The sequence below is a fragment of the Sander vitreus genome, chromosome 9, assembly GCF_031162955.1.
Source record: "Sander vitreus isolate 19-12246 chromosome 9, sanVit1, whole genome shotgun sequence".
NCBI lineage: Eukaryota > Metazoa > Chordata > Actinopteri > Perciformes > Percidae > Sander > Sander vitreus.
The window spans coordinates 21,588,682-21,607,892 of record NC_135863.1 but is presented as its reverse complement, the minus strand read 5'-3'; the positions used below and the strand labels follow the sequence as shown (position 1 = coordinate 21,607,892).

The window sequence follows — 19,211 nt, the reverse complement described above, 5'->3', positions numbered from 1 at the left end:
CAACAAAACTGTGACCGTCTTATCTTTTGTGCTTCCTTACTGTATAGAAGAGGGTTATCTTAAGAACTAGATTTATCTTGGGTTTATGAAAGCCTAAATGATTGCCCCATTGGAATGTGTTAAGCTGCAGTAGAATAGTTAAAAGACTGCAGCAAAAATGTCTGTTAAGGCGCTGATATGCTGCTAGGGTCCTGAATTGGTGGTGTACGGTGTCAAATGCATCAGGCTATGTACGAGTGGACGTAGGCCGAGTCCATGGGTAGAACAAGCTAATGGATGCTCGGGAAGCTTAAGTGCAGTGTGTATATTCCTCCACAAGGTGGAGCCATTTAACCAAGAATTGGAGACCCCCGTCCATATTGGCAGACAATCAACCTTATAGTGAGGAAATCCTACATGTAGTATTATGGGTCATCATCTAACCATGGCCGTATAGGTTATTGGCTGACGGTAGGGCTGAGCGATATGAAGAAAATCAGATATGATATTCTTGACCAAATAACCTCGATGTCGATATTGCGGATATATTGTAGGTTTGACTAATGGTGCCTTCACAAAATATTTTCACAATTAGATTGTTGATAAATAATCATCAGTAATGTGGATATAATAACCTTAGTGGTTAAAGGCAAATAATCGAACAGCTAGAACAATCTGGTAAGTTCAGAAAATGACATCACTTTACTGTAAAGCAGTCTTTAAAACCAGGAAAAGACATTTACCATATTACGAGATCCAACACTTATTAGATGATATCTAGTTTCATATCAAGATATCGATATAATATTGATATATTGCCCAGCCCTAGCTGATGGTCTACCTGAGAATCAACTGTGGATGACAAACCATGAAGAACTTGGTGGTTTCTTTTGAGTATCATCTGTCGCCTTTGCCCTTGCTCCCATCAGGTGGGCTTGGCTATGTATTTCATAATAAATACATGTTTATTTATTAGATGAATGGAGTTTTGTAACTGCCAGCTTCTTCAGTTCACATAGTTTCTTCAATATAATTTAAATGTAGGCAGTTGCAGCCTAAAGGTAATGCTGTCGTCTCTCCCCACACACACACACACACACACACACACACACACACACGCACACACACACAAACAAAATAACAGCAGCCAGGGTGCAGCCATAGCAACGCTGTTATCCTAAAGTGGCGTGTGTGGAAAGCAGAGGGCTGCTGCTGCTTTGAACTCCACTCTCCTTTCTCCGCCGCCGCCCAGTCTCACCAGGTTCAAGGTACGGGGAGTGTCTGTCTTGTGTCTGTTCTGCCTGTGATGGACGAGGCGGAGGACGGCGATGAGGAGCCCAAATTCCAGCAGCCTCGACCACCTCAAGTAACCAGTTTGTCCGGACGCGCTGATCATCTGAGCAGCGGGGGAACCAAGATGAAGAGATTTACGCCAGGAGGCGGAGCCGCGTCCATTGCGCGTAAAAACTCCAACATCAATGAGCTGTGGCTCCTGCAAGACGAGGACTCCGCACCTGTCCGTGCCAGTGGCAGCACGGCCTCCGCTCTGTTGTGCCGGAGGGATGCTACTGGAGGGGACACAGTTCCAGAGGCAGGCGTGATAGCAGAGGGAGCCATCGGTATGATATGCAACAAAAACGGAGATTGTAGAAGGGACCCGGCCAGTTCAGGGAGCCTCTCCTCTCTCATCTCAAGGCAGGAGATGCAGACAGATGGAGTAGGAGCTGCTGAAGACGGAAAGGGGCAGGCTGCAAGCATGGAAGTGATAGAGCCTATCACTTCAGCGGGGTCCCTGACACAGGGGCCGGGCGCCGAGTTCAAGACCGCCGCAGCGATGGAGAAAAAAGACTCCAGAGTTTCCTTCTCCAACGCCCCAGCTGGTAAAGGACAGACTCCGAGTCAGCAGTCGAGAAATTCTGTCACATTTACCAAAGCTGAGGATGGCTCTCAGATAGTGCCGGATGATGAAGACTCCAGGGGGAATCAGACATACATGCAGCGGCAGTTTAGTTCCATGCTTCAGCCCGGAGTTAACAAATTCTCCCTGCGCATGTTTGGCAGCCAGAAGGCAGTGGAGAAAGAACAAGAGCGCGTAAAGTCAGCGGGTAATTGGATTATCCACCCATACAGCGACTTCAGGTATGGGTCAAATTAAGTTATGTTCATAACCAGTGGCCTACATACTCTTATATTGAGGTGCATGAAAGATATGGTAGTAACACACCGCCTGGCACTGTTTTTACATATCAAACTTTATTATGAGAAAAGACTAAGGATATAATATTTAGAATATTCAGGTGTTTATTCAGTTATTTATAAAGGCACTTGGGTAATATCCTCCATAGACAACACTTTAGCTGTAGCCAAGATGGAAATAAATAAAGAAAAAGATTCATAATTCCATTTTTTTATTAGATATTACGCCTATATTTTTTATTTTGCTTAAAAATGTATCTGGGGGGGGACTTGAAACTTAGGGTAGAATCTGATCCATCATGAGGAATGATGGGTGAGTGCAATATGACTATGTATTTGTCACAAACGTTTCCTCAAAAAAAAAGAAGCTTTGTTTCATGAGTTTTGTATCAAAGATGAACTTGACTTGAAGTTGGAAAAGTTCCATTATTGAGTTTCAGCACCAAGGACAGCTTCTCCAAAGTGTAAAACAGCAGCAGTCTGAAGATAAAGAGTCTGAAGATAAAGCCAACTATTTGAGCTCTTAACTGGCTGTGACTCAGATTTTGCTACCAAAATATCATTTAATATAATACTCAGTGGTTTTGTCGGGGATTATGTCAGGGAACATTCGTGACTCAGCAACACTTTCCTTTGCAGTCTCCCATGTATACTTTCCGCTGATCAGACAGCTGTGTAACGCATGCCTTCTGAGGACACAACAGGGCCGCAACTAAGGATTATTTTTATTATACTGTAGATGAATCTGCCAGTTATTCGCTCAATTTATTTATTTATTGGTCTCATCTAAATGTCAGAAAATTGTGGGGGGAAAAAGCGCTGTTTCCTAAAGCCCAATGTGACGTTTTTTGTCTGACCAGCAGTTCAAAGATATCAAACTGCACAATTGCTGTGATAACTGCTGAGGCATCCTCCATCAGTATAGCTTTACTGTTATGGGTGTTTCATGTCAGTTGTTCCTTGATTTAGAATGAACTGCACCCAGCTTATCTTTCCTGTTATATCCATGTCTCTCTGCTTGTCCTTGTCCTGACACTGTCTTGAGTCATATGGTATAGGTTGCCTCACAGGGAGAAGATACAATGCATTTTGTAAAAGATCGGCCATTTGTCACTGTGTTTAGAGGGGGGTTGGGGATGGGGGGCAGTCCCTCAGTCTCTAACCATCTTAGCCCCACTGCTTTACACTGTCAGGTTCTACTGGGACTTCACCATGCTGATGTTCATGGTGGGCAACCTGATCATCATCCCCGTGGGCATCACCTTCTTTAAGGACGAGACCACCATTCCCTGGATCATCTTCAACGTGGTTTCTGACACCTTCTTCCTCATGGATCTGGTGCTGAACTTCAGGACTGGCATCGTGTTCGAGGACAACACCGAGATCATCCTCGATCCCAAGAAGATTAAGGAGAAGTACCTGAAGAGCTGGTTCGTGGTGGACTTCGTCTCTTCCATACCTGTGGATTATATCTTCCTCATCGTGGAGAGAGGGATGGACTCGGAGGTGTACAAAACGGCCCGGGCGCTCCGCATTGTCCGCTTCACCAAGATCCTCAGTCTGCTGCGGCTGCTGAGGCTGTCCAGACTCATCCGTTACATCCACCAATGGGAGGAGGTAGGCAGAGATTCAACATGTATGATCCAATGAAAGGGTTTGGGTGTTACTCTGACCACTCATGGGAGAAAGAGTTGGAGAATTAATCTTTATTCTTTCGTTTGAATTAGGTACACAGTGAGCATACAGGCCTACAACACATGATAATAACAATGATCATGTAGTAGCCTTGTGGTACTTGGACAGAAGCAAATACACAAGGGTAGAACACAGCATGAGCACCACTGTTGTAGATAGTGTGTTATATTTAGGCTATGGTAGTTGCCACGCTAATCTAAGCCATAGGTAAAGCTATGTAACCTGACTGATATGGGACGATGGGCAGATATTCCAAAAAACGGACATTTTTGGTGATAATGCATCAAATGTTATTATTGAAAAATTGTTGTGTCATATATTTATAGGGTCAAAATACATGTATTTACTGCAACAGTCTATCATAAGATAATAGCAACATGTGTAAGTGCAAAAACACTGTGAATGAGATGTTATAGGCCTATTTAATAACCATCGATAGAAACCAAAATATACAGAAAATATTTTAATTTTGAAAAATGAGGGTCACTAATACAAAAAGAATGCACTCATTAAAACATTAAATACTGCAATGTCTATTTGCATTTTTATCTTTGCATATCATAAATGATACAGTCAGATCTGTATTCATTTGATAAGCCAGTATCAGCCAAAAATATAGTCGTTCTCTATTCGTTAGTTATGGTGAAGTTATACTGGTTTGTTAAATCTCTTACTGAAATCTCACAAAATAACATTTTTTTTATTACATAAAATAATGAAAAAAATATAGTGAAACAGAAAATGGTTAAAAGATACTGGATCTAGACAGATTAATTGGACATGCAAAATATTGGCCAATATTAGCTTAATGAAATACAAATATAGTATCGGATTATATACTGGCCGATAACTAACAAGAAATCCCTGTACAGAAATGCCAAAGTAGGTCTGAGGTCATTTAGAAATGGTGTCTCCATGACATAGTTTTTCCACCAGAGGGCACTGACAAGTTGATTTTTCAACTGTCAAATGCCCCGCTTTGTAAAAACAAAAAACAAATCTACAGTTCCGTATCAAGATCGGCTAATATATCGTTATCAGATTTAAAAAAAACTAAATATCGATGTCGGCCAGGCTATATAATACGATAATGTCTGTTAGCCTTTGCAGACATTATTCCTAACAGCATTTACTTTTACATCATGAAGCATGCTAAGTTACCTTGAAGACAGAGATGGTGCTGTAATGCAGGCTCATCTGTGAAGGAATGTGCAGATTGTAAGACAGCCTTCACACAAGAGTATGTTTATTATAAATCCTGATGAATTTTAGGGTCTAACAAATCAGGCTCATCAGCTTCACTCCATCAAAACAATCCTCTGTATAATTTCTCCCTGACACATAAAAACTGCGGTTTTACCATCTTATATAGCAATGGATAACAGCTGGATAACAGCTCATTATAACCCAGTGTAGGTAAGAATTCATGAAAAAATAATTTGTGCTATGAGTGGGAAAGTGAAGAGGGATTTTCCGAGGAATAAACACAACCACAGAGACACTAATAGCCTTTTTTTTTCTCATAACAAAAGTTCCCTTTTCCCCCCATTGTTATTATTGTTTTAGTTTGGTGTTTTCTGCTTACTTTAGTTTTCTCTCTTACACTCCTATTTTAATCTCATTGCAACTGCACACACTTTCTGGACACATTACACATCAGGAAATAAGATACATGCATTACCATCCATCATATACCTATGTGCTACACAAACGCAATTGACCCTGTCCTGCTAACGTGCTTGCAGATATAAACTGAGGATCCTTATTTGGATTAACCAATCATCTATGAATCAAAAGTGTGTGTGCCCTCACTCTGAAAATAACCACTCTGGTCTTCTGATTACAGAGTGGTAATCAGAAGACTTGAGATTGAGCTCAATGAGAACCCTAATTACTGATTCAAACACTCACAAGTGAATGCTGCTTTGCTTCGACTCAGCCCTCCCCTGATCATCTTAGTTCAGCTGAGCTCTGCTCTGCTCAGCTCGATTCAAACAGGGCTGGCTGTGTTTCCCCTCTGCCCAGCTTGATTTCACCGTTTAGCTCAGCTGTGGGCCAACAGTCGTGCTCATAATTAAAAAAGAAAGAACAGGTTGTGTATTTTTTACTCTGAATAGATTGTGTGTGTGTGTGTGTGGGGCCAACAGAGAAGCAGAGATAAGCGTTGTCGGGAATAATCAGAGCAATTTCCTGAGGCAGGAAAGCTGGTATCAAGACTCTTCACTTGCTGGCATGTCCGAGAGTAGGATGCCTTTTTCATGAGCTAGGCAATGATGGTGAATGGGTGGCAGCGGGTGCATGAGAGTGGAGATTGGTAGTGGGAGTCATCAGGTTCAATAGCTCTCTCTAAACGTCGTCATCGGAATCGTCCAGATCAACGTGTGTTTGACAATGTGCAGCAGACAGGAGTAAAAAGTACTTTATCTAGGGTTTTCAGGTTGTGAGTGTGTGTTGTAGACACAGTAATGTGCATTGACCCAGATTGTGGTCTGACAGTGACACATGGCCTGGTACTGTTGGGGTGTCGGGGGAGAACATTAGTCATGGAGCCTCATTAATCATAATGTGAATGCTTCCTAATCACAGGGCAGGGCCCCACAGTGTGTTTCCCTTTCTCCTTCTCCAAATTAGCTAAGGCTATTAGCCATTATAGGAAATACTCAAAAAAGTAGAAAAAGTAGCATCTTTGGCATTTGGTCTATAGCTAATTTACAAGGGGAAGCTTAAAATATGCAGAAGAGTGAAGAATAAAGAGGATCTATACATTTTTGATATATATTTGAATCGCATGTAATCCAATATGTAGATACAGTATGTGGAGAATAAGGAGATGTTTAGTGCACAGACAGCTACACAAAACTAAAGTGTTATGAGCATTTAAAGCACTTGCCATGTAAATTACACATCGGATAAAGTCAAAGAAATTCATGGGATTTGGTAAACACAGACCATAAGAAAAGGCCCAGAGCTACTTGGGGAAGAATCATTAGCAAGTGGATATTAATATGCGTGTTGGTCTGTTTGGATGGAGAAATACATGAGACCGGTTGGCTTTTTTGTGTCGGCACTGTAACTAACAAGACGCTCCAGGGTTTTAAAGGAGATGCAGGTTTTGATATTCAAGTGAGCTAAGGGGTTAGGACACCGAGGTCTCTGAGGTGACTGGATGAGTCACAGAATCTCTCGACCTGGCAGCTCCCAAACTGTAAACTCACAACGGAGGATGCTTGTTCACGTCTCCGGAGACACACACACACACACACACACACACACACACACACACACACACACACACACACACACACACACACACACACACACACACACAGTATCTGGCCTAGTTGTAGGCAATTCTCTAGTCTCAAGTGAGAAATTTGTTTGTTTTTGATACTGTATATACCGGTACTATATATATATATATATATATATATATATATATATATGCAGTCATACATCTAGCCTACTTCCCTTGTAGGATAATTCTCTGTCCCTAGTGGGGAATATGCTTTTGCTTACGATTTAGCAAAAGCCTCCAGTTGGCCTAGCTAAGCATGTATTTCACAGCATAGTCCACACATTAATGTAAACATACCCTCATGCGCAGACACACACATAGAGGTAAGAAAGCCTGGCCAGAAGCCAGCGACAGCAACACTGAGTAGTGTTTACAAGGCTGTGACCAGAACACCAGCTCCACACAAATGAGCCTTTCTTACCTGAGGGGGAGTAAATCTAAGAAACACTAGAGGGAGAGGCCGGCCCGGGCTGCTGATCAAAGCTTCATCAGCGTCTGATGAGGTTTCATCATGAAAGAGTGCAGAACACAGGCTCTTGTTCATTTTCCCCACCTGGTCATAATGTAGACCCTCCAGCCTGACACTGGTATTCTACTAAGACTGAGGAATCACATACAGCATGTCAGGTTTTGATTTGTTACTGATTAGTGACATCATACCATGTTTAAAATTGTATCTCCTATTATAATAACTATTTGAAGTATAATTACATCATTGGAAAACCCAACTAGTTTTTCAAAACTACTGAAAACTTTGCTTTTTAAACATATATACTTCCCTGCAGCTCTTCCGCCCCGGCTGTTTTACTTATCAAGACTTTTATATTAACAATAGGTCGAATTAGGAATGGACGATATAACCAAAATCTTCTACCCCGATATAGCTCAATTCATATCTTGATAGCGATATATATCACAATTTAGTATGTTTTCTGATAAATCGATAAGTAAATAGTCTGTACTGTATGAAATGACCACATGGTCAAGCCTTTTGTTGTATATCGCTGTCTAAATTAAGTACTTGACAAATGAAAAGTACTGGGTATTTTCTCATTTTATTCAGAACTTTAGTGCATATTAATGAACATAACGTGCAATGATCAGATCGTAAAGCTGAATCCAAATGATGTAAATATTGCTGTAATGCAGTTCGGCCGCTGGTTTTTCAAACTCACAATGAATTACCACCTGACTTAGCAGTTCTCTTTAGCGTCTTTCAGCTCATTGTTTGTGTGTTCTGGTCCGCAACTTAAAGGAGAAATCCGGCCGACTTTTACCTGAATCTTGATTGCTAGATGTCACAGAGTATTGTCGATAGGAAAAAAAAAATGGCCAAAATCGGTGCTAGCAAACTGGAGTTGCTGCAGCTAATGGCCAGAGCTCCCAGTTAGCTAAAATGCCAGTTGTGGGGGCATGTTCTAAAGAGTGCCTTTGTGCCTCTTAACAGACACAAAATGCAATTCAAATGTCTGTGCAACATGAACAGGGCCCTTACGTGACAACAAGATGCGTTTTCAACTCAGACATTGTGGAGAAACTGTTTAAATTCAAAATTTGTACTGTCACCTACCTCTTTTTCCATCGGTCGCTTCACCGAAAGCCCAGGAGAGTTGATCACGGAGGTCATGCCTTCGCTATGAAACTTCAAGTTTATTTCCCCTTCAAAAATAGGTAATTGAGCACTGTAGTGGTTATAACCATATCAGTGACTATGTAACTACATGGAAACGGTCCAAATGATGCCTGTGGCTTGCACAGTAGTAACGCACAACTGGCATTTTAGCTAACTGGGAGCTCTGGCCATTAGCTGCAGCAACTCCAGTTTGCTAGCACTGATTTTGGTCATTTTTTTTCTTATCGACAGTACTCGGTGACATCTAGCGACCAAGATTCAGGTAAAAATCAGCCGGATTTCTCCTTTAACTGTTTTGGTTCACTCTTTCCAGACACAGCAGGTAACTGTTTTGAGGAAAGAAATGTCTAAAAACTCACTGTATGCTACCTGCCCAGCACTAAATGGCATACTATTAAAGTTAGCAACTAGCAAGCAAGCAAAAAAAAAGCTAAAAGGAAGAAGATTAATATTGGACTTAGATTAGCCATGTGACCTGAAAAACAACTCCAAATGAGTGATAATGTTGCTTTGTAACTGTTGGATGTATAAATAGGCAGCTGTGTGCTAACATGTTGGCCATATCAACGTTATGAGATGATAATATGTCAATGTTGTGTTTACATATGTTCTGCCGCCCCAAGTAGCAAAAGTAAAATAAATAAATTGATACTGTTTAAAGAGTGGAATGTTGGCCAAATGATCTCCTGTAGATAACCGTAAATAATACATATGTTATGCATAGTACCAACTGTTTCAATTCTCTCCTCAGTAGAACAATATGCTGGATGTGTACTGTTTGTGATTCAACAGTTTTTACCTCAATCTGTATAAACATAAAGATTATTATGTTCGTTGCCCTCACACGTCTATCTCTGTCTTTTCTTCCGCTGCACTTTGATAACCCTCTCTTCTAAGCCCTTCTCTTCTCCTCCTGACAGATCTTCCACATGACCTATGACCTGGCCAGTGCTGTGATGCGAATATTCAACCTGATTGGTATGATGCTGCTGCTCTGTCACTGGGATGGCTGTCTCCAGTTCCTTGTTCCCATGCTGCAGGACTTTCCGTCTGACTGCTGGGTCTCCCTCAACAAGATGGTGGTAAGCGAAATGCTGTGTGTGCACTGTATATCTTTGTGTATATGTGTATACCATTTGTATGTCACAAAATCACATGAATGTCAGCATGGAAAGGTGTTTGAAAGAACAATTACTGCAAAACCAAAGCATAAAAAATATCCCTCATGGAGCAAAAAAAGTGTTTTTTTTGCAGGCAGCTTGGGAAATCAAATGTATTTAAGGTTGAGTCAGCACACACACACACACACACACACACACACACACACACACACACACACACACACACACACACACACACACACACACACACACACACACACACACACACACACACACACAGAGGACTGGCCTTAAACCGTCTCTAGTTAAACCCAGGAGACATGCCAGTACAGAAAGCAGGAGTGAGGGATGAAAAAAAGCCTGTTTTCACTCAGTTCATACAGCATGCCATGTGGTTTGTTTTTTAGCCGTTCTCTTCTTTCTCTCTATCCTATTCATGTCTCCTATCAGATGTCCTTTCCTCCTTCTAGCTGGCAGGTAGCTTCTGGCCAACTGCTGATAGACAGGCCATTAGGAGAGGTTTTGTCCACAACTAATGCTGGCATGGAAGAAAAACCCTCTGGAGAGCAAGTAGTGCAAGACCAGATCATTAAAGAATAATATTCATTATTAAAATCATGTTCGTTTCGAAGGTTAAACCTTTAACTAACCAGTATTTTGCCAAACAGGAGCATAACTTGCTCAGTCAACCCTGGTGTTCTAATTAAATCCCCTCTCAAGAAGCTTTAGAACTAGAAAAAAATCCACAATCAATCAATAAAACTGAAGTCAAAATGAAGGTATGGTTTATTGCAGGAGTGTTCTATTAGATTAATTTTACCAGGTGGGTCTAATAAACTGGCAACTGAGTGTATATATTGTCTACTTGAGTAGGTATTTTTTATGGCTGTACTATTACATCAGATGTCACAACATCAGAAAACATGTTTCCTGTTTGTGTATTTATCATTTGAGCTTAATCCCTTCCATCCTGTCTGACTTGTCATTCTGTGTTAGAGACAACTGACTGGGAGTTGGTGACTGGCAGAGCCAGTGGCACGAACAAGAATGTGGAGTAAAACTGATTGGTTAAGGCTGAGGAGAAATAGTTGGCATTAGTGGGAACTACACAGTTTTCTGATCTATATCAACATCATCTGCCCCATTAACTAGCCCAGCACTTGAAAACAGCCAACAGATGTTACTGGTTGACTTATTGCTGTAGTGTCAGAAGCTGCAAATAGGTTTATCTGGTTTGCAAGTTAGTTTAAAGTGCTCGTATTATGCTCATTTTCAGGTTCCTAATTGTATTTAGAGGTTATATCAGAATAGGTATACATGGTTTAATAAAAAACAAAAACATATATTTGTTGTACTGCACATTGCTGCAGCACCTCTTTTCACCCTGTGTGTTGAGCGCTCTGTTTTAGCTACAGAGTGAGGCATCTCACTTCTATTCCATCTTTGTTGGAAGTCGCATATGCGCAGTAAGTATAGCTAGCTAGTGAGTTGCAGAGTATGAAGGAGTGCCACTCTAGCAGCTAGGCGAGCATTATAACGTGTGTTACAAAGTGACGCACGTTTGTCTCTGAAGTAAAGGCTGGACTACAATAGAGCTGTTTGGAGCAGTTTGTGAACAGTGTTTTCTGTTGGAGATGGTAAGTCCCTTTGGGGTGGACTTTGGGCTTTTTTAATTTGTAAACCTATAAAAAGATATATAACACAAAGGAAAGGGGAAAAGCCAAAAAGCACAATATGAGCGCTTTAAACTATTTCTTGGAGGGAACGTCACATAATTGTTGTGTGAAGTTTAGCAGACTGGATGATTCCTTCCTTGTGCATTTGTCATGTGCGGGCTGTTTTCTGAGCTGTCTGACGCCTCTGTCGCTAAGAAATGCTTCACATGCTAAACCTTCTGCATTTGGCACACACAAAACACTGTGTACTATGGCAAACACACACACACACACACACACACAAAATGCAGTAGCGATATCATAGACTTTGAGTTTGACTGAAAGAATAAAATGACTAAAGTTTGGATATTACTAGCCTCCACTTGTATCCTGCCCATAGTGTTCAGACCTGCCTGCTCTCTGGGCATCTCAGCTCCCAGTTGCAAACATAGATGTGTTGATAGCCTATTATTAGCATTCAATTCCAATTCAAAGCAACATTTTGCATTGATGTTTTCCAATCTCAGAGAACAGGCAGCTTCTATATTGCACAACGACATTTTTGTGTACAATGTTAGTTATCACCAAAGGGTATGAATGCAGAGAACATATATTGTTATCTCAGCTGTCGTGTTTCACTCTTTTCCTCCCTCCCTTCCACCTCGTCATGCTTACAATCAGTTTCCTCTTTGATGCCTCAGAGTGATGTGCTTTGTTTACACCTGTGTGCCATTTTCTGAGCGAGATGCCACAATGCCAGGCAGCAGGCACCCATGTGGGCGCGGCCGCCTGGTGTGTTGTGCTGCTCTCCATCTCAGGATAATCAAGGTCAGAGATCCTCTTCTTCAGAGTGGCTTTGAATCAGAGACGCAGCGTTAAATGATCCTCATCTACGTGCTTTACTTCAGGCTGACAGCCTGTGCTGGACATTTCCTGGGCTACACCCTACTTTCCTTTTTGCATCATCAATGCACTTAGGCTATAATACAGCCAGATAGAAACAACGTGAATTATTCAGTTGGTCAGAGAGGGCACTCTCATATGCACTTTCATACCTGCTTTTATATATATGTATACGTCTGTATGTTATATGATACTCAGAATAGTAGCCTTGTAGTTCTTTTCCTTCCTGGTGGGTTTGACCCATCTGCCTCAGCTGGATCAGCTCTTGGATCAATGGCATTAGAATAAAGCCTCTCTCTTCCTCTCCTCTCTTCAGTCTGAGCTCTGTTTCTGTATTTAATGTAACAGATCTCAGTAACACATTTTGAAAGTTAATTTGGAACATAGGCAATACAAACGAGAGGCATGTGGAAATTGATTGAATCCTTAATTTATAAAGGTATTCTCAGGATATATGAGACACGAAGGTCTCGGCAGAAATTAAACATGAAAGTCATTTTATATGCATTTCCTAAGTTATAATGCCTTTTAAATACAAGTACAATTAAATAAAGTTTGGAGAATGTTGACTTTTAGCTTTAATAAATAACCTCTGCAATTGGCCTGAGGTATGTTTTGGCAGTTACATCTTTCACTGGCCACCCTTGGCCCCCTCCTAAAACCGCCACTGCTATGTCGGTGGCAAGAGTTACCTCCTCGATGATGATGTTGCTGTATGAGAGCACTGAATTTCTCCTTTACATGGATCGTTCCTGTACAGGACATGCAAAATGAGGTTCATCCATTTTGTAGTCTATGTTCACGACATTCTACTTCCGGGATTGCTCCGGTGCCGCCGGAAATTCCGCCGGATGTCTGTTACCTTCAGCTTTCTTTGGGTTGGAATTTTAAACTCCGGTCCATTTATGAGGACTAACTGCTCCTCAGATCTCTGCAGGGTAAATCCAGACAGCTAGCTAGACTATCTGTCCAATCTGAGTTTTCTGTTGCATGACTAAAACAACTTTTGAACGTACACGTTCCACCAAAACAAGTTCTTTCCCGAGACTATTTTGCAGCTGCACCGTGGCACTTCGCACTGCCCAAGACGATTGTGATTGGTTTAAAGAAATGCCAATAAACCAGAGCATGTTTTTCTCCCATTCAGGAATGCTGTGTGGACTAGCCAGACCCTCCTCCGCAGAGCTGTGGAGGAGGGTCTGGCAAAGCGAGCACATTTGTCCTGAAGACGTTCACATTGGTTCTTCCAAGACAGACCTTGCACACAATTACCCAGCCAGACCTCAGACTAAGTCCAGTCGCTGTACATTATGCGGAAAATTGTACTGCGCAATTGTACCTTTGTACCTTGTGTACACTCAGAATATCCCGCACTAGCAACAGAAGGAACATTGGTTCCAGGAACAACTGGTTCCAGATGAGATGTATTAAGGCCTTATATAGCAGAGTGAATGGAGATGTGTGATGATGATTTATAAAGCAACACATCACATTGAACCTTTGTATTTTGTGTTGGCAGAGAAGAAAAGTTAACAATATATAAAAAACGACAATAGACTATAATAAGAAGAGCTGAAAACATAAATCTGGTTAGAGAAAACTATCCCCTCTCCTGTTCTCCCAAATAATACAGACTACCCTCCCTTTCACTGCTGTAACCTCTATATGCAACAGTTAAATGATGTATAAACAATGTGATTGCTGAGTCTCCACTGTAACTACAAGAGACATAACAAAAATTTAAGTTTATGCAACAAGTTCCTCGAGCATATCATGTTGAACTGCTTTCTCTTGATATCAGTCAAAGACGAAAAACCAATTAAAGCTATTTTACCCAAACCCAATAACGGCTTATTGGGCAGCAAAGCTTTTGAAAATCAATTAATCAAATCAATTAATATTCTGTCCTGCCACATGATTTACAAGCATCAAATTCACATCTAATGAAGTCAATTAAAGATTCAGCTTAGAAAGACTTCAATAAACCAGACTGAGATATAGACTCAAATCAGCAATTGTAACCCAATGAAATGACCGTTTTGCATCATCCGGCTGATCTCGGCAGACCTCCGCTGACCAACGTTCATTTTACTGTAACACACTACCCACACAAAAATGACACAGAGCTGGTTTGAAATTGGCAAAGTATCCCTTCAAATACTTTGGTTTATGACCAAACACCTGCAAAACTGATGACATTCCTTTCAACCACAGCTGTAGCCTACTACTGCATACTGTATGTACACAAATTATTTTTCACTTTCGTTAACATTGCGAGATAGGGTGTTTGTGCTTGATTCATGTGGTGTCGGAATAATCTGAAAAATGTGTTCTGGACTGGGAAAATTCACCCTGCGTTAACATTGTGAGATGGGGCATGCCTGGGCAGAGGTCTGTGCTCTCCGAGTGCCCCTTTAGTTTTTATTGTGATCACTTTTGAATATTTCTTTTTCATTTTTGGCACAATACCTCGCTCTATAGAAAAAAACAACAACAATATGTCTGCAACATGCTGCTACAGTTAAGTCAGCTCCGTCCTTCAGAAAACATAAAAGAAATCTTGGTCAAGCAAGATCTTTTAGTAGGCTGCCGATTATATTCAGAAAAAGAAACTGTTCAAGTTATGAATTCAAACTTGTGATTTTGCAGCTCCATTTACAAACACAGCCACCATGAAACCCTGAACTTTGCTCAGTAGTCCATTATTTCCACATTAACGCTCAATCCAATTTAGGTTAATGCAGGAGTACTCCAATCAAGAGAAATATATTTGTCTGTCAGCATGTATACCCTGACGGACATGCCACCATGCACGTACACTCACTATTCTATACTCCATCATGCATCATAGATGTCCCATACTCCCTTTGTGTTCCTCCCTAAATGTGTAATGTACAATTAGCTATCATCTACGCTGCTCAGTGAAGACTGATGGCAAATAAAATGAACACCAGCTAATTTCATTTGTTTCCTCTTTCTTCTCTGCTGAATTAGTTTATTGTGTTACTATGAAGGCTGTAATTTCCAATAGTAAGAGACAGTTGTACACTGTCAGTTGTAATTAGCTCTTATCTCAAACACATACTGAATAGTTACAGCTGGTTTAAGAAGTGTTGTCTCTGTCTCTAAGGGTTTTCCTGCTCATACAATCACATGTAAAGGAATAGGTGCGTATATTTGCGAAATGAAAAGGTTTGTATGTATGTACGTTTGTTGAAAATGACAGTAAACGAGAAGATTGATGGATCTTCTCATCTAACACGGCAAGAATGTGAAGAAGCGCATTTGCCACTATTTCTTTAAAGCCTACATGTAACTAGACATGCTATATCCATTTGACCTTCACTACAGTATATGTAAACATTCCTATGGTATGAATGCATCCATTTGTTTCAGTAACTAAGGTTGGAGCATCAATTCTGCCTAATTGAGGTTTATGATTGTGTTGTGTATTTGTATGGATATCAGAGCAGAAACAGGAGAGACTATGCTGCAACATAGGCCTTGACATCGACAAAAACATTTCTAGGAACACAGGAGAGACGAGCTGATTTATACCCAAGGGCTTTCAATAATAGCCACACAGACAGACTAAGAGTAACGCACCTTCGACCCATAGATACTGTTACACCCTGTATCTGTACCAAGATGACAGTAATATTGTCTTATAAATGCCACAACAGCACGTGACAGAAGCAGATAAGCATAGATTACAGACAGACAAGCTAAGGGATATTTCTTGATTTCATGTACAGTATACTGAGCAGCAGTCCATTTTTTATGTTTGTTAGTATTTTTGTAATCTAGTTTCCCTTGCACAGTGCATTGTGTGTGTGTGTGTGTGTGTGTGTGTGTGTGTGTGTGTGTGTGTGTGTGTGTGTGTGTGTGTGTGTGTGTGTGTGTGTGTGTGTGTGTGTGTAAGAGAGCCTGAACACTGGGTTAGGGCATTTTCTGGTTATCCTCCCCAGCAATGTGGCGAGCATGCTGATGGCTGACTGGAGGGATACAGCTCCAGGTCTGTTCACCACCCGGGAGCAGGGATGAGGCTCAGACTGAGGCTGGAGTGTTTTAAATGTTCTGCTGGGGTTTGTCTGTAATATAGCTTATTATAAATGGCTTAGCCGTGACAGTGAGACTGAGGACTGCAGTTACAAGGCTACATACTGTACATAACAACAAAGCTGGAGATATTCTGATGTGCTCATAATCTTAAAGGCTTCAAACTGTTGTCGTGGGTTGTTTCTCTCTCTATTATCTAAGATTACAAAGGTCCATTTTTATCTCCTCATACACACATAAACCACCGATCCAGCTGACTTGCTCGGGGCTCACAGTCAGCCACCAGGGCCGAATTTCTGGTTACCATGCTGCCTGATGCTAAGTGCCTTTAAAATCTAATTTTCTTTCTTTGCTGTTTCTTCAATCACCTTTCCAAAACACACATTTTCATCTGACAGCAGCCTCTTGCCACTCCTTGCCACGTCCTCTTTCACCTCCAAAACCAACTAAATTAGAATTTCAAATAAAATGCAAATGATCCTTGAAAAACACAAATCAGATACAAATCCAAGCAGTCAATCAGTGAGGGAACACACCACTTGTGTCAGAGAAGGACAGAAGAAGAGACCCGGTCAGTGTGTGAACCACAGCTGTTTAAGGGGAGGATGTGAGGCTCAGCCATGCCGGTGGAGGGCTTTCTAATGAATCAAACACGGGAGAATTAGAGTTGACTGTGAGTGTGTGAGCACCAATCAAAGGCAGACTGGAGCAGGCAGATGTAAAGGCTCCTCATTAACACTCCTTTTTTTCCTCTTCTCCTTCTGCTTTGGCCAATACGAGGCAATGCTCAGTAATGATGATGATGATGATGATAAGGCCATCCACCAAACCTATTACAATCACCAGACACTGAGCCATACACTTCACCAGGAATACCTTACTCTTTAATTTACTCTCTCTAACTCACTCTGTCACACTCTAACTTAATGATTTTTCACTGCAGTGTGCCTTTACAGTTTACCTTTGGCTGAGACGACAGGCTCAGTTAGTAAAGTCAAAATCATTCTAGCCTGAAAGTAATAATATAAAAAGTAAGGCGTTATTCTAGGAAGACAAAATAACCCTAAAACCTTCCTTATATTTATTTTGTTTTCCCAACTTGTTTGTTCTCTTATCTCTTTGCCCTCCCTCCATCTCTCCCTACAGAACGACACATGGACCGAGCTCTACTCCTTCGCCCTCTTTAAGGCCATGAGCCACATGCTGTGCATTGGATATGGTAGACAAGCCCCAGAGAGCATGTCGGACATCTGGCTGACCATGCTCAGTATGATCGTCGGAGCCACCTGTTACGCCATGTTCATCGGCCACGCAACCGCACTCATCCAGTCTCTGGACTCGTCCAGACGGCAATACCAAGAAAAGGTAAGGATCTGGCTAATTCTTTGGTGTCTGGATTCATTTCACTGGATATTTACTGCTTAACAGCTAATGTTGATAGTTTGAGGCAGATTAATGGTCAGTTCAACCAAAAAAAAAAAAAAGGTATTAGCAATACATGGTGGCGAATAGAACTGGTTTGTGTTCAAAGCATTCTGTTTTTATTAACAGAATACTTCAACAATTTGGGAATTGCGCTTATTTGGGTTCTTGCCGAGAGTTAGATCAGAAGATCGAGTTCCCTCTGAGCGTGTTTACCAAACTATTCTTCAGATAAATTCAGCAGCACCACCTTTTTTCAGGAATAATGTCCTATATACTCAAGACATCAGACTGTGCTGTAAACAGTTATTAGTCATTAGAACTACCTTCTACTGGAGAAATAAGCCCTATGAAAACGGTGTGTTCTGTGCATTACCAGAGTTACTGGGACTCTTTCTCTAGAAAGAGATGTTGCTGTTATTTTAAAATGGTTTCCCAATGCACCATCAATGTATGGTGGCAGAAATCTCAGAAACAGATATCTCAAAAACCAAAATCTTTAAATCTTTAAATTTGTAATCTATCTGCATGGCAAGATACCCCAACTAGTAAGTTTTTATGTATTTTTTGTAATATGGGTGAACCAACCCTTTATACTCAAACATATCTGAGTAAATAGTACAGCTTTACAACTTTTACAGAGATCACTATCAATATTTTTAGATCACCTACATCATATCTACAGCATGGCAAGACGCCATAAGGAGACCCCATAAGGTGATTTAAGCTACAGTGCTTGTCCTCTACAAAAATGTGAATATCCTTATCACATTTGATATTTGGTTTGTTCATTTGATTTTAAAACACTTTGATAGGAACAGCATGTGTTCTATCAGTTCGATAAACACGGCTTCAGCCTCAGCCTGTCTGACGTTTCCGTGTGACGGCTGATCAAAGCTTTCTGCAGGCCAGGGAGGGGAGCACGTTCCTGCTTTATAAGGCCATGGTGTCAGCAGTGCTCTGCGTCTTGTTAGCTTCCTTAGATCCTGCGTGATGTGGACATGTCTTATGCTATCTATCACTCGTACACTTGCATGCAGACACGCGCACACACATCAGAGTGATTGGTCGAGCTTTGTTGTTTAGTTGAAACCTCTGGCCATTTTTAAGAACAAAGGGTGCTCAGGTTTACGTCTCTCATATTTTGTCGTGCGCTGTTTCGGCTTTAACATGTAGCTTTATTCTGTTTGGCTTGGATGTCTGTCATGTTGGAGACATAATCATTGTCTTGCTTTACTTACTAGGTCATGATA

The 19,211-nt window shown here is 41.1% G+C and overlaps 1 protein-coding gene across 1 annotated transcript in view; it reads left to right on the top strand.

Moving 5' to 3' along the window:
* The first annotated feature begins 1,285 nt into the window (after window positions 1-1,285).
* Window positions 1,286-19,211, top strand: part of hcn2b (hyperpolarization activated cyclic nucleotide-gated potassium channel 2b) — a 37,052-nt gene continuing 19,126 nt past the window's right edge. Inside the window, exons 1-4 of the mRNA XM_078258183.1 lie at window positions 1,286-2,118; window positions 3,369-3,792; window positions 9,719-9,880; window positions 17,683-17,901. Of these exons, the coding sequence (XP_078114309.1) occupies window positions 1,286-2,118; window positions 3,369-3,792; window positions 9,719-9,880; window positions 17,683-17,901 (1,638 nt within the window). The remainder of the gene's footprint in view (window positions 2,119-3,368; window positions 3,793-9,718; window positions 9,881-17,682; window positions 17,902-19,211) is intronic.